The sequence below is a fragment of the Cucurbita pepo genome, chromosome 13 (assembly GCF_057944985.1).
Source record: "Cucurbita pepo subsp. pepo isolate OVF chromosome 13, ASM5794498v1, whole genome shotgun sequence".
Classification (NCBI taxonomy): domain Eukaryota; kingdom Viridiplantae; phylum Streptophyta; class Magnoliopsida; order Cucurbitales; family Cucurbitaceae; genus Cucurbita; species Cucurbita pepo.
Window position 1 is genome coordinate 1,234,023 of NC_141810.1, and position 14,612 is coordinate 1,248,634.

A 14,612-nucleotide genomic window follows, 5' to 3' on the forward strand; every position below is an offset into this window, starting at 1 on the left:
CATAAAAATAGTTACCTTTATTGAATAATAACAATCCGACATAATAAATCAAAAGGTACATAAAATTAAAAATAAAAAAAAAATGAAAATTTTGAATTGATATGGAGGGAGAGGGGACATTAGAATTCCCTTCATCACCATGAACTGCCAAATTTCCATTGGGAATCGCTTTCCTGTCAATATTATTTAAAAAAAAAAAAAAAAAAAAAAAAAAAATTGAAAATTTCCAATTGGGTGAACACCCATTTGCCAAATCCAACATTATAAAGCCCTTCTCTTGTAATTTCTTCCCCTAAACCTTGCATGTAGTACAGCCCCCATCAATGGCGGAGGAGGGAAACCACGGCGTTCCACTTGTGTTCGACGCGGCGGTTCTCCGGCATGAACAGAAGATTCCGAAGCAGTTCATATGGCCGGACGAGGATAAGCCGACCGGGCAGTGCCCGGAGCTGGAAGTCCCATTGATCGACTTGTCGGGATTTGTGTCCGGGGACAAAGATTCGGTGGGGGAGGCCATCCGACTTGTCGGCGAGGCATGTCAAAAACATGGTTTTTTTCTTGTGGTGAATCATGGGGTTGACTCCAAGTTGATTGCGGAAGCTCATAAGTACATGAACCAGTTCTTTGAATTGCCGCTTTGTGAGAAACAGAGGGCTCAGAGGCTATCCGGTGAGCACTGTGGGTATGCTAGCAGCTTCACTGGTCGATTCTCTTCCAAATTGCCTTGGAAAGAGACTCTTTCCTTTCGATTCTCTGCTGATGATTCCTTCCCTAATCTTGTTCTTCATTACCTTTCCGCCAAGCTCGGTGACCAATTCCTCGACTTCGGGTACTTCCTTTTCCTTTCTTCTACTTCAAACAATATCGTTCATGAATGATTTTGAATTTCAAGTGTCTGGGTCCGTTCGTCTTAATCAGTTGAGCTGCCTAACCATCTGTCTCAAATGGGTCTCGTAATTTGATCTTTTTTAGTTCAAACCAAATGGTTAAGGTGTCAAGTATCTAGACTAGTACGTCTTAACCAGTTGAGTTGCCTAATCATCTGTCTCACGTGGGTCTCGTAATATAGTTGAAACGATATGGTTAAAGTTATCATTCGTGTTTAAAATGATTTTAAAGTGTCTGGGTCAATACGGTTTAACCAGTTGAGCTACCTAACCATCTATCTCAAGTGGGTCTTGTAATTTGATCTTTTTTAGCTCAAATGGTATCGTTCATGTTAAAATGATTTTGAAATGTTTGGGTCAGTATGTCTTCACCAGTTGAGCTACCTAACCATCTATCTCACATGGGTCTCGTAATTTGATCTTTTTTAGTTCAAACGATATCGTTTATGTTTAAAATGATTTTGAAGTGTCTGGGTCAGTACGTCTTAACTAGTTGAGGTATCTAACCATCGTGGGTCTCGTAATTTGATCTATTTTAGTTGAAACGATAGGGTGGAGAGGTTATTGGCTGATTGTTTGATTGGGTGGAACAGTAGGGTATATCAGGAGTATTGTGAAGCAATGAGTGGGCTATCGTTGGGGATAATGGAGCTGTTAGGGAAGAGCCTTGGAGTAGAAGGAGATTACTTCAAGAACTTCTTCAAAGACAATGATTCAATAATGAGACTGAACTTCTATCCGCCATGCCAGAAGCCCCATCTGACCTTAGGCACTGGCCCTCACTGTGACCCAACGTCTTTGACCATTCTTCACCAAGACCAAGTCGGTGGCTTACAAGTTTTTGTAGACAACCAATGGCGTCTCATTGCCCCTAACTTTGATGCTTTTGTTATCAATATTGGTGACACTTTCATGGTAATCAAACAAAACCCATCAAAATCCTCATCTTTTTCTTTTAAAAAACACTTTCTTTTCCTATTTTGACCTCGAAAAAGAATCCATTTAACTTTTTTACGGGTAAGTTACCGACCACTATTAAAAGTTTGACATCTTCGAGAAAAACTTTAAAGGGTTTTTTTGTTGAAGATTGTTGGGAGTGAGTCCCACGTAGACTAATTTAGGGAATTGATCATAGGTTATAAGTAAGGAATACATCTCCGAGAAGCTCAAAACAAAGTCAGGAGAGCTTATGCTCAAAATGGACAATATCATACTATTGTGAAGAGTCGTGATTCCTAACATTTTTTTCGTGGGAATGGGGAATAAAGAAACTACTAAGATGTAAGCTAGAAAGACGTATTCTTTGATACCCATGAACCTATATATCGTTAAAAGACATGGAAAGGGGTAGTTTAGGGTTTTAAACGTATTCTTTGATACCCATGAACCTGTATATCGTTAAAAGACACAGGAAGGGTAGTTTAGGGTTTTAGACGTATTCTTTGATACCCATGAATCTATATATCGATAAAAGACACAGGAAGGGTAGGTTAGGGTTTTAGACGTATTCTTTGATACCCACGAACTTATATATCGATAAGAGACACGGGAAGGGTAGTTTAGGGTTTAAAACATGTCGAATACATGAATTTGGAGTTATAATAATCATAATATGATATGGCTAATGATGGGTTTGTTTTGGATGGTAAAAAAGGCACTATCAAATGGGAGATACAAGAGTTGCTTGCATAGAGCGGTGGTGAACAACGAGACAACAAGGAAATCTTTAGCATTCTTTTTGTGTCCAAGAAATGATAAAGTGGTAAGGCCACCAAGGGAGCTGGTGGACACTCAGAACCCACGAATCTATCCAGACTTTACATGGTCTATGCTCCACCACTTCACTCTCAACAATTACAGAGCTGACATGAAAACCCTTGATGTTTTTTCAGCTTGGCTTCGACACACCTAATAATTCCATCAAATTTATAACCTCGTCCTCGTCCTCGTCCTCGTCCTCGTTGTCGTCGACGTCGTCGTGTTCTTTAGGCTAAGTGGCTCTTGCTGTGTTCAAAGGAGTTTGTGTGGTGAGGAAACTCGAGAGAGGAGAGATCCTTTTACCTTTTCTTTCAATTGGGAAGACAAGGGAAAAGTTGGGGGAAAAGCCAGTTGTTTTTGTTTTTTATTTTGTTTTTGTTTTTGTTTTATTATTATTATTTTTTTTTTAAATATATTTTTGGATCTTAGTCAATTCTTATAGCTAAAAATCTGACCATTTATATGTCTATGGTCTAATCCTAATGTTTTCTTGTCGTTTTCAGTTTGGTCGTTTTTTTTAGATAATAACTAACCAAATAATTGTTACATCAAATAATGTATCAATGAATATACTAATGACTAATTTCTAGATAAATTACTATGTTATAGGTCTAAAAAATTTCTCGATACCTTTCAACGTATGATTGATATCCTGAGAGTTAATGGACAACTTTTTGTTGATTAGAAAAAAGGGGCTCGTTATTTATCATGACGTCTACTATTTGTACACGAGTTGGGTTGAGTTGGAAAAATCTTTGAGACCAATCTAATATTTTGGGTGGGTGACCCGAGTTACCTGATAGAGTTCACAACCAACTCGACTCAACTCAATCCAATCCAACCCTCTATTTTCAATTTGAGTTGGGTTGGGTTGTCGGGTTGTTTTTTTAATTATTTATACATATTATAATAATAACTAAAATCTCATAAAGTTCAAATATCTAACATTTACGAGTCACAATGCATCATTAACGTTAAAAATTCTTAATCTTTTAAAAAGTAAAGTAGGGTTAGATTGGGTTGTAACCCTTGTTTCCGATTGGTCAAGTTGACCCGACTAAAAAAATTTCAACTAGCAAACTGAATAGAATTTTTCAATTTTCTAAAAATTCAATCCAACTTAACTTTCTAGAATAAAAAAATTGAAAACGTCGAGTGAGTTGTAACTTATAAAATTGAAGATAAGATAACAGGTCTCGAAGATTCATGATATTAGATAAGATAACAGGTGATTCGAGAAAAAATATTAAAAGTAGGTTTTTCAGACCCTCGAAACGATCATACTTTTTCAGATTCTTGTATGTTGAGTAGAATCTTTATCGATCGAAATTTGAACAGGTAGCATCTGACTAACCATATAGATAAATCAGTTAAATTAGTTGACAATTTTCTTCGTAGAAATTAGGTTAATCGAAGACGACATGCCTCTCATGGTAAAAAAAAAATATATTCCCAAATACCAAATTAAATATAAATTTGGAAATAAAAAATAATAAAACAAAATAAACCATTATAATATCGTGTTAATCACAATTTAAAAAACGATCTATTTTGATACTTAATTATAGCTCATTTGATAACGATATTATATTTTATTCATAATATTTTATTTATTTTCTCCTTTTAAAAAAATTCTTTAGAATCTTATCCCAATTTTAAAATAAAGACATTTTAAGATAATGCAAATAAATTAAATATTTTCTGAAATAAAATATTAAAATTAATTTTCACTTGAAATTATAAATGAAAAATAAAAAAGCATTTAAGAAAATAAAAATAAAAATAAAAATAAAAAATAAAGTGAATAATGCATTGAGGATATTGTGTGACAGAGTAGCTTTCAGTTTGTCTTTTTGTTGTATTTTTGTGAAAAGTATTTTCTCTTAATATCATATTCTTCCTATTTATTATTAATATTTTTTATTAATAATTTTAAAAAATATATGGAGGTTTGTGAGATATAGTAGAATACAAAGAACATTTGCTGCAATTTGTCTTGTTGTTTGTCTTTAAAAATGATTCCCCATGTTCTTTTATGATATAATTTTTTTTATTATATAGTAAATCAATTTTAAATAATTAAATTACCATTTTTTTAATTTATTTACTTTTAATTCGGTTAAGTTTGTGTTGCTAAGTTTCTTAGCTGAGGCTTGACTTCGAGTGTTCGAATTAAGGTTTAAGGTTCTTTTGAGTAAGAATATTCATTACGAGCACTGTTTGGGACTTTTAATACAGTTTTGACTTGAGTTGCTTAGGCGTGCTTTAGAACGTTTTATAAGTATAATTCTATCTATCGAGTTTGTTTGCTTGTGTGCTAGCATGTTTCATGCGTTATTTATGTTGTATATATATGATTTATTTTAAAATTATTGTGTTCTTATATGGTTGTCTGGCTGCTCGTTGTGATGATAGCAAGTCGTTGTGACTTGTCATGCGATTATAAGTGTGGCATCCGCGTAAAAAAGGGGTATATGAATGGATCGGTGTTATAGATGGTATCATAAGGCAGGCTCAAACTCTCGACCTCAAGATAACTTGAAGCTATGAGGACTATGCGGTAGCCAACTACGCCACCAACCCTCAATAATAAGAAATAAATTCAGAGACTAAATCGACACAAATAGATCTTTTGCTAGGTTTTATAGGACATTTTTTATATTGTTAGAATAAAAAAAATATAGTGTGGTGAGAGAGGCTCGAACTAAGTTAACTCAAAGCTTAAGAGCTCACGCTTGTCAACTGCGCCACCACCCCCAAGATTTAAATTTAGAGTCCAAACCGAAACAAAAAGATCTTTTGTTAGGTTTTATAGGGCATTTTTTATATTGTTAGAATAAAAAATATATATTGTGGGGTGAGAGAGGCTCGAAGTCAGGATAACTCGAAGCAATGAGACCTACGCGCTAGCCAACTGTGCCACCACCCCTCGATAAGAAAATTTAAATTCAGAGTCCAAACAACACAAACAGATCTTTTGCTAGGTTTTATACGACACTTTTTATACTGTTAGAATAAAAAAGAATATTGTGGGGTGAGAGAGGCTCAAACTCTCGACCTCAGGATAACTCGAAGCTAGGAGACCTACGCACTAGCCAACTGCGCCACCACCCCTCGATACGAAGTTTTAAATTCCGAGCCCAAACAAAAACATATTATGGGGTGAGAGAGACGCTCGAACTCTCGACCTCAGGATAACTCGAAGCTATAAGACCTACGCGCTAGCCAACTGCGCCACCACCCCTTAATAAAAAGTTTTAAATTCTGAGCCCAAATCGACACAAACAGATCTTTTGATAGGTTTTATATGAGACTTTTCATATTGTTAGAATAAAAAAAATATAGTGGGGTGAGAAAACTCTCGACCTCAAGATAACTCGAAGCTATGAGACCTACGCGCTAGCCAACTACGCCACCACCCCTCGATAAGAAGATTTAAACTCCGAGTCTAAATCGACACAAACAGATCTTTTGATAGGTTTTATATGAGACTTTTCATATTGTTAGAATAAAAAAAATATAGTGGGGTGAGAAAACTCTCGACCTCAAGATAACTCGAAGCTATGAGACCTACGCGCTAGCCAACTACGCCACCACCCCTCGATAAGAAGATTTAAACTCCGAGTCCAAATCGACACAAACAGATCTTTTGCTAGGTTTTATATGAGACTTTTCATATTGTTAGAATAAAAAAAAATTGTGGGATGAGAGAGGCTCAAACTCACGACCTCAGGATAACTCAAAGCTATGAGACCTACGCGCTAGCCAACTGCGCCACCACCCCTCGATAAAAAGTTTTAAATTCCGAGCCCAAACCGACACAAACAGATCTTTTGCTAGGTTTTATGACACTTTTCATATTGTTAGAATAAAAAAAATATTGTGGGGTGAGAGAGGCTCGAACTCTCGATAAGTCGCAGCTACGAGACCTACGCGCTAGCCAAGTGCACCACCACCCCTCGATAAGATGATTTAAATTCAAAGTCAAAACCGACACAAACAGATCTTTTGCTAGGTTTTATATGACACTTTTTATATTGTTAGAATAAAAAAAATTATTGTGGGGTGAGAGAGGTTCGAACTCTCGACCTCATGATAACTCGAAGCTATGAGACCTGCGCCACCACCCCTCAATAAAAATATTTAAATTCAAAGTCACAAACAAATCTTTCGCTAGGTTTTATATGACACGTTTTATATAGTTAGAATAAAAAAATATATTGTGGGGTGAAAGAGTCTCAAAATCACGACCTCAGGATAACTTAAAGCTATAAGACCTACACGCTTGCCAACTGCGCCACCACCCTTCAATTAGAAAATTTAAATTCAAAGACCAAACCGACACAAACAGATCTTTTGCTAGGTTTTATATGACACTTTTTATATTTTTAGAATAAAATTATTTATTTTGGGGTGAGAGAGTCTCAAACTCTCAACCTCAAGATAACTCGAAGCTATAAGAACTACACACTAGATGTCACAATCACACTCTTAATGGCAGCGGACTTGCAATTGTGCGACACTCACTTTCCAACGATGAGTGAGCTAAGTCAATTCGTTCTTACGTCCCCTACGGCCAAGTGACGTATGCTCGAGCCTCTGGCCTCGATTTAAGAAGAAGATTTTAGAAAACGAGTGCAGAGAGAGATTTTCGAAAGAGAGATTTTGAAAGAGACGTCATATATGCAAGTAAGAGAGTAACAACAACGGCTCACAGTATATAACTATTCATAGGGAGTAGTTGACAACTAGCCATATCCCCTGTAGTACATTCTGAGACATTTCATCTCTGGCAGGCCTAGACATGATTTTTCCAAAACGTCATACTCCCTAGAAATACAAAAGTAAAACACTAGAACATGGAAAGACATAAAGGGTTTGGCTTGTCATGGGCATGCAGCCATGGGCAACACGCCTTGGACGAGCATGACCATGACATCCTCCCCCACCTAATTGGTTGACGTCTCTTTCAACCGACAACTTTCAAACCTGGCGATGTGGGTGGCGGCGGAGTCTAGATCTTCAGCGCGTTCCCAGCTAGTTTCCTTCATAGGGAGATTCTTCCATTTGACAAGGAATTCGCGAATCTTCCGTATAGGTCTTCCTATCTTCCTAACCTTATCAGCTAGGATCTCCTCTATTTCTTTGGTGTCTCTTTGTTTCAGATCGATGCTCGGTCTAGTGATTACATTTCGGTGGTCATCGTCTGGGTCAGGGTGATAGGGCTTCAAGTTGCTCACATGAGTTACTGGGTGGATTTTCATCCATGTGGGTAGTGCAACTCTGTAGGAAGTAGCTCCAATCTTTTTAAGGACTTCAACCGGGCCTTCATATATTCGAACTAGTCTCTGGTCCTTTCGGCTGCGGAATCTGGTTTGTTCTGGTCTCAACTTGATGAGGACTTGGTCTCCTGCTCGGTATTGGAGGGGGCGACACTTCTTGTCCGCCCACTTCTTCATATACTTGGAAGCTTTCTCCAAATATGCCCGGGCTATATCGGTTGTCTGCTTCCATTCTCTGGTGAAGTTTTGAGCTTGAGGGTTTTTTTCCTGCATAAGGATGATCAATAATATGGGGCAAGGCCGGCTGTCGTCCACTTACAATTTTGAAGGGGCTCTTTCCCATAGACGAACTCGTTTGACAATTGAAACAGAATTGGGCGACATCTAGCAGTTGTATCCTGTTCTTCTGTCGAGCGTCAACGAAGTGACATAAGTATTCTTCGAGCAAGCAGTTGAATCGTTCTGTCCATCGTTTTGAGGATGATAGCTCAAGGAGATGTTTAAAGTCGTTCCCAAGAAGTTGAATAACTCGGTCCAAAATGTGCCAATGAATCTACCATCCCTATCGTTGATGATGCTCGACGGAATGCCCCATAACTTAACAATGTGTTTGAAAAATAGTTGGGCTGTTAGTTCAGCTGAGCATAATTTGGGGTGGGAACGAACGTTGCGTATTTCGAAAATCGGTCTATGATAACCAAGATGGCGTCGTATCTCCGACTTTTGGGAGGTGTGTTATGAAGTCTAGAGACACACTTTTCCAATGCCTTTTTGGCACGGGTAGAGGTTCCAAGAGTCCCGAGACTTTGGCTTTCTCGACTTTATCCTGTTGGCAGATGAGGCACGTCTTAGTGTATTACATGATGTCGTCTCGCATATTTGACCAGAAGTACCCCTTTTTTATTAAGGCATATGTTCGTTGCCACCCAGGGTGTCTGGCCCATAAAGCATCATGACATTCTTGAATGAGCTTCTTCCTCAGTTCTCCTGTTCTTGGAACGTATAATTTGTTTCCCTTTGCCATTAGAAGGTCTCCCTCGACCCAAAACTGTCATGTCTTCCTAGCTTTGGCTAGTTCAACGATGGCTTTGGTCAATGGGCCTTTATGTAAATGTTCTTTGATGATGTCGCGCATTGATCCATCGATCTTACTTGAGTGAATATGGGTATTATGCACAGGCTCGCATGTTCGACCTTCCGACTCAGTGCGTCGGCGGCTTGGTTACTCTTTCCTACCTTGTGTTCAAATTTGAAGTCAAATTCAGCCAACGACTCCTGCCACCGGGCTTGTTTTGCCGTCAATTTCGGTTGATCGAAGAAGTGGCAAATGACGCTTTTATCCGTCTTCACTACGAATTGTGATCCCAAGAGGTACTATCTCCAGACTCGTAGGCAATGGACCACAACTAGCATTTCTTTTTCGGAGACAAAGTACCTCCTTTCAACATCATTGAGCTTTCGACTTTCATAAGTGATGGGGTGGCCTTCTTGAATAAGGACACCGCCTAGAGCAAAGTCGGAAGCATCTGCCTCTATTTCAAATGGTTTAGTAACATCTACTAATCCGAGGACAGGACCCCTCATCATGGTTGCCTTTCGATCTTCAAAGGCCATTTGACATTTATTTGACCACGAGGGTGGTCTTTCTTCAGGAGTTCTGTTAATGGGGCTGCTCGTCGTGAAAACCCTTCGACGAACCGTCTATAGTAGTTTGCCAATCCTAGGAAGGATCGCACATTGGATACGGAAGTAGGGATCTTCCACTCTTGGATAGCTTTTATCTTATCGCTATCCATACCAATCTATTCACAACTGATACATGTCCAAGGAAGTTGATACATGTTTGTGCGAACGCACATTTTTCTTTCTTGACGTACAACTGATTTTGCCGCAGCTTGTCAAACACTAGCTTCAGGTGCACCTTGTGTTCCTCTAGGGTTGTGTTGTATACAATTATGTCGTCGAGGTATACTTCGACGAACTGATCCAAGTATTCGTGAAAAACCTGGTTCATTAACGTGCAAAACGTAGCTGGGGTGTTTGTCAAGCCAAAGGGCATTACCAGGAACTCAAAGGCCCCATATCTTGTTACACACGTCGTCTTAGGCTCGTCCCCTCGGCGATACGTACTTGGTAGTACCCTGATCGTAAGTCCAACTTCGTGAAGTATTTGGCTCTGTGAAGTTGGTCAAACAAGTCGAATATTATCGACAGTGGGTCTTTGTTGCGTATCGTCACCTTGTTTAAGGCTCTATAATCTATGCACAGACGCAACGTCTCATCCTTCTTTTTCTGAAATAGTACGGGGGCTCCGTAAGGTGCCTTTGCCGGGCGGATGAATCCTGCCGCCAACAACTCATCTAGTTGTTTCCTCAATTCGGCTAGCTTAGGGGGAGCCATCTGGTATGCGTTCTTCGCTGGGGGTTTAACCCCGGGGAGGAGTTCAATTTCGTGATCAATGCCTCGACGGGGTGGTAATGTTTGTGGTAAGCTCTCTGCATTATGTCAGCATAACTGTCTAGTACATCCTTGATTTCGTTTGGAATAGTTTCCTCAGTGGTCGTTCCATCAGTGGTCATTTCTTCCATCAGGGGTATAGCCATGAATGTAGGTTTCTCTCGTGTGAATCCTCTTTTCAATTGTATGGCCGAGATCATTCTAAGATTACCTAATTGCTTGATGCTTGCAAGTATTACTGTGGGGTTGTGATCGGTGATCACCAAGCATTTTGCCAGTGGCATGGGGATAACTTTGTGTTCTAAGAGGAAGTCCATCCCAAGTACCACATCGAAGTCGTCCATGCAAACCACGACAAGATCCATCTCTCTGGTCCAGGCCCCTAATTAGAAGGGGACTCTTTTGGAGACTCCACAATAGGCAAGGCCTCGGATGACAGCTTTCATTTTTCCAAGGTTCTTTTCTATGGTGAGTCCCAATCTTCGTGCTTCTTGGTCGGCGATGAAGTTGTAGGTCGCATCTGAGTCTATCAAGGTGCTCTTGCTTGGTCTAGAGTTTATTGTTGCATCTACGAACATAAGCCCTTTCTCTATTATCTCCTCTGGGTCGACCTTCCGTTGGAGGGCTGACAAGAATTTAAGCGCACCCATTCGGGGTTGTCTTGATCTTCCCTCCTGTCTGGCGTACTCTTGACTCCTGTGTCGTTGCTCTCTTGAATGGACACTTGGAGTGCACTGAGAGAGGCTTGATGAGGACAGTAGGACAGTCTGTGGGGGCCTTTACACAGCAGGCATTTTAAGGTGTTGTCGGGTAGTTGTTTTGAGGGTAAGATCCTCGAGATGTCCCACTTGGTTATTCTGAGGAGGTCTATCTATCCACCCACTTGGTCTGTCGTTACTTCCGTTTGGCCTATTGGGGCCTTCATTTTGATGACCTGGCGTTTTATATGTTTTGCCCCCAGTGTTTGGGGCCCGTGTTGTTCTTCTTTGGAAACTCGCTTTGTTTCCAAAGTCTAGGAGTCTCTAGGCGCTGGCGATTGCGGTAGCTAGGTCTTAAACCTTTTTCTCGTGTATTTTTGTTTTGGCCCACGATTGTAACCCAGTTATAAAGAAAAATACCTTTTCTTTCTCTAACGTGCCCCTGATATCTAGCATCAAGGTCGAAAACTGTCTGATATAGTCCCTTATGCTTCCATTTGTTTTAGGGTTATTAGTTTTTCCATTGCTATATGTTCTATGTTTTCAGGGAAGAATTGGTCCCTCAATTCTCTCTTGAGGTCTTCCCAAGAGTCGATGGTGCACAATCCATTCTCGATATCTTGCACCTTCGTACGCCACCAAAGTTTTGCATCGTCTATGAGATGCATTGAGGCTACTGTCACTTCTATGTCGTCGGCACAAGTCGTTGTGGCTTTGAAGTACTGTTCGACATCAAAGATGAAGTTCTCCAACTCTTTGGCGTCCCAGTTCCCTTTGAAGGGTCTGGGGTCTAGGAACTTCAGTTTGTTGGATCCCGTATGAGTTTGCCCAGTCGTGACGTTCTCCACAGCTTTCATGGTCACCCCAATTCGGGTGTTCATGTTGGCCATCTTTTCTTGGATGGCATCGATCGTTGTTCTGAATTCGTCAACTAATCAATTAAACAAACTCATCATGGTATTTTGTAGCACGTCGAACTCTTCGCAACGTCCCTCCTTGTGCGTGACAGAGCTATCGGGGCTACCAATAGGTCTTGAGTTGCTCGTAGAAGCAACTCTTTCTTCGAGCGAAGCCACTCGAAACATCAGTTCTGTGATTGGCAACCCATCCAGGCGGTTGCCCATTGCATCGATTTCTACGACTTTTCCATTCAATTCTGTCACCCGTGCTTCCAGGAAGCGAATGGTGTCAGGGACTTCTTTGAGGAACATCATTTCCTCCTCTATTAAAGTAAGCTGGTCGGCTTGTGATTTGGGTGTCGACTTTGTCGTCGTCATGGTTTCGGTCTTTTCTATTTCACAGAGCTAACAAAGCTCTGATACCACTTGTCACAGTCGCACTCTTGATGGCAGTGGACTTGCGATTGTGCAGCACTCACTTTCCAACGACAAGTGAGCTAAGCCAATTCGTTCTTACGTACCCTATGGCCAAGCGATGTATGCTCGAGCCTCTGGCCTCGGTTTAAGAAGAAGGTTTTAGAAAATGAGGGCAGAGAGAGATTTTCGAAAGAGAGATTTTGAAAGAGACGTTATATATGCAAGCAAGAGAGTAATAACAACAGCTCACAGTATATAACTATTGGTAGGGAGAAATTGACAACTAGTCATATCCCCCTATAATATATTATGAGGCATTTCATGTGTGGCAGGCCTAGACATGATTTTTTCGAAATGTCATACTCCCTAGAAATACAAAAGTAAAACACTAGAACATGGAAAGACAAAAAGGGTTTGGCTTGTCATGGGCATGCGGCCATGGGCAACACGCCATGGACGAGCATGATCGTGACACTAGGCAACTGCGCCACCACCCCTCGATAAGAAGATTTAAATTCATAGTCCAAACCGACACAAACAGATCTTTTGCTAGGTTTTATATGACACTTTTTATATGATTTGGCTTGTCATGGGCATGCGGCCATGGGGAACACGCCATGGACGAGCATGACTGTGACACTAGGCAACTGCGCCACCACCCCTCGATAAGAAGATTTAAATTCATAGTCTAAACCGACACAAACAGATCTTTTGTTAGTTTTTATATGACACTTTTTATATCGTTAGAATAAAAAACAAAATTGAGGGGTGAGAGAGGCTCGAACTCTTGACCTCAGGATAACTCAAAGCTATAAGACCTACGCACTGGAGGATAACTCAAAGCTATAAGACCTACGCACTAGCCAACTACGCCACCATTCATAGTCCAAATCGACACAAATAGATCTTTTGCTATGTTTTATAGGGCATATTGTGGGGTGAGAGAGGCTTAAACTCTCGACCTTAGGATAACACGAAGTTATGAGACCTAGCCAACTACGCCACCACCCCTCAATAAAAAGATATAAATCAAGAGTCCAAACCGACACAAACAGATCTTTTGCTAGGTTTTATATGACACTTTTTATACTGTTAGAATAAAAAAAATAAAAAATTAAATTAAATTAAAAAAAATTGTGGGGTGAGAGAGCCTCGAACTCAGGATAACTTGAAGCTATGAGACCTACGTGCTAGCGAACTGCGCCACCACCCCTCGATAACAAGATTAAAATTTAGAGTCCAAACTGAAACAAACAGATCTTTTGCTATGTTTTATAGGGCATATTGTGGGGTGAGTGAGGCTTACTCTCGACCTCAGGATAACTTGAAGCTATGAGACCTACGCGCTAGCGAACTGCGCCACCACCCCTCGATAACAAGAGTAAAATTCAGAGTCCAAACTGACACAAACAGATCTTTTGCTATGTTTTATAGGGCATATTGTGGGGTGAGAGGCTTAAACTCTCGACCTCACGATAACTCGAAGTTATGAGACCTACGCGCTAGCCAACTGCGCCACCACCCCTCGATAAAAAGATTTAAATTCAGAGTCCAAACGGACACAAACAGATCTTTTGCTAGGTTTTATATGACACTTTTTAACGCTAGCCAACTGCGCCATCACCCCTCGAACTCTCGACCTCAAGATAACTGGAAGCTATGAGACCTACGCGCTAGCAAACTACTCGACCACCCCTCAATAACAAGATTAAAATTTAGAGTCCAAACATCTTTTGCTATGTTTTATAGTGCATATTGTAGGGTGAGAGAGGCTTAAACTCTCGACCTCAGGATAACTCGAAGTTATGAGACTTACGCGCTAGTCAACTGCGCCACCACCTCTCGTTAACAAAATTTAAAATCATAGATCAAACCGACACAAAAAGATCGTTTGATAGGTTTGATAGGACATTTTTTATATTGTTAGAATTAAAAAATAGAGTGGGGTGAGAGGCTCGAATTCCTAACCTCAAGGATAACTCAAAGCTATAATACCTACATACCCAACCACTACTCCTTTGGAAATCAATAGTTTGAAAATGTTGATTTTGTTTAATATTTATATTAAATTTTGTCAGATGTGCATAACATTAAATTAGGTTCTGCTTTTTTTTTTTTTTAAGTTCATTTTCATTCCCATGCTTATAAAATTAAAATTTTAAAATAGATTATCTCATACTCACAAAGTACAATCATGAAATCAATTCTAGTCTA

The 14,612-nt window shown here is 39.9% G+C and overlaps 2 protein-coding genes and 1 non-coding gene across 4 annotated transcripts; 1 reads left to right on the forward strand and 2 right to left on the reverse strand.

Moving 5' to 3' along the window:
• Nucleotides 1–214: 214 nt before the first annotated feature.
• Nucleotides 215–3,078, forward strand: LOC111808308 (gibberellin 20 oxidase 1). 2 transcript variants are annotated; one of them, XM_023694214.2, is made up of 3 exons: nt 215–829; nt 1,484–1,802; nt 2,542–3,078. In XM_023694214.2, the coding sequence occupies exons 1-3, from the start codon at nt 324–326 to the stop codon at nt 2,797–2,799; spliced, it is 1,083 nt and encodes a 360-aa protein (XP_023549982.2). In that variant the 5' UTR covers nt 215–323; the 3' UTR covers nt 2,800–3,078. The 2 variants fall into 2 exon arrangements, with proteins under 2 accessions (XP_023549982.2, XP_023549981.2); XM_023694213.2 differs by having other exon boundaries at nt 218–829; nt 1,481–1,802.
• Nucleotides 3,079–5,803: 2,725 nt separating this feature from the next.
• TRNAI-UAU (transfer RNA isoleucine (anticodon UAU)) lies at nt 5,804–5,889 on the reverse strand. Its single transcript is given in 2 exon segments — nt 5,804–5,841; nt 5,852–5,889. It is a non-coding gene; the product is annotated as a tRNA-Ile (tRNA).
• Nucleotides 5,890–7,393: 1,504 nt separating this feature from the next.
• LOC147789613 (uncharacterized) lies at nt 7,394–8,200 on the reverse strand. Its single transcript, XM_087116924.1, has 2 exons — nt 7,635–8,200; nt 7,394–7,475 (listed from the first exon to the last, which is right to left on the reverse strand). The coding sequence occupies exons 1-2, from the start codon at nt 8,198–8,200 to the stop codon at nt 7,394–7,396; spliced, it is 648 nt and encodes a 215-aa protein (XP_086973050.1).
• Nucleotides 8,201–14,612: the final 6,412 nt, after the last annotated feature.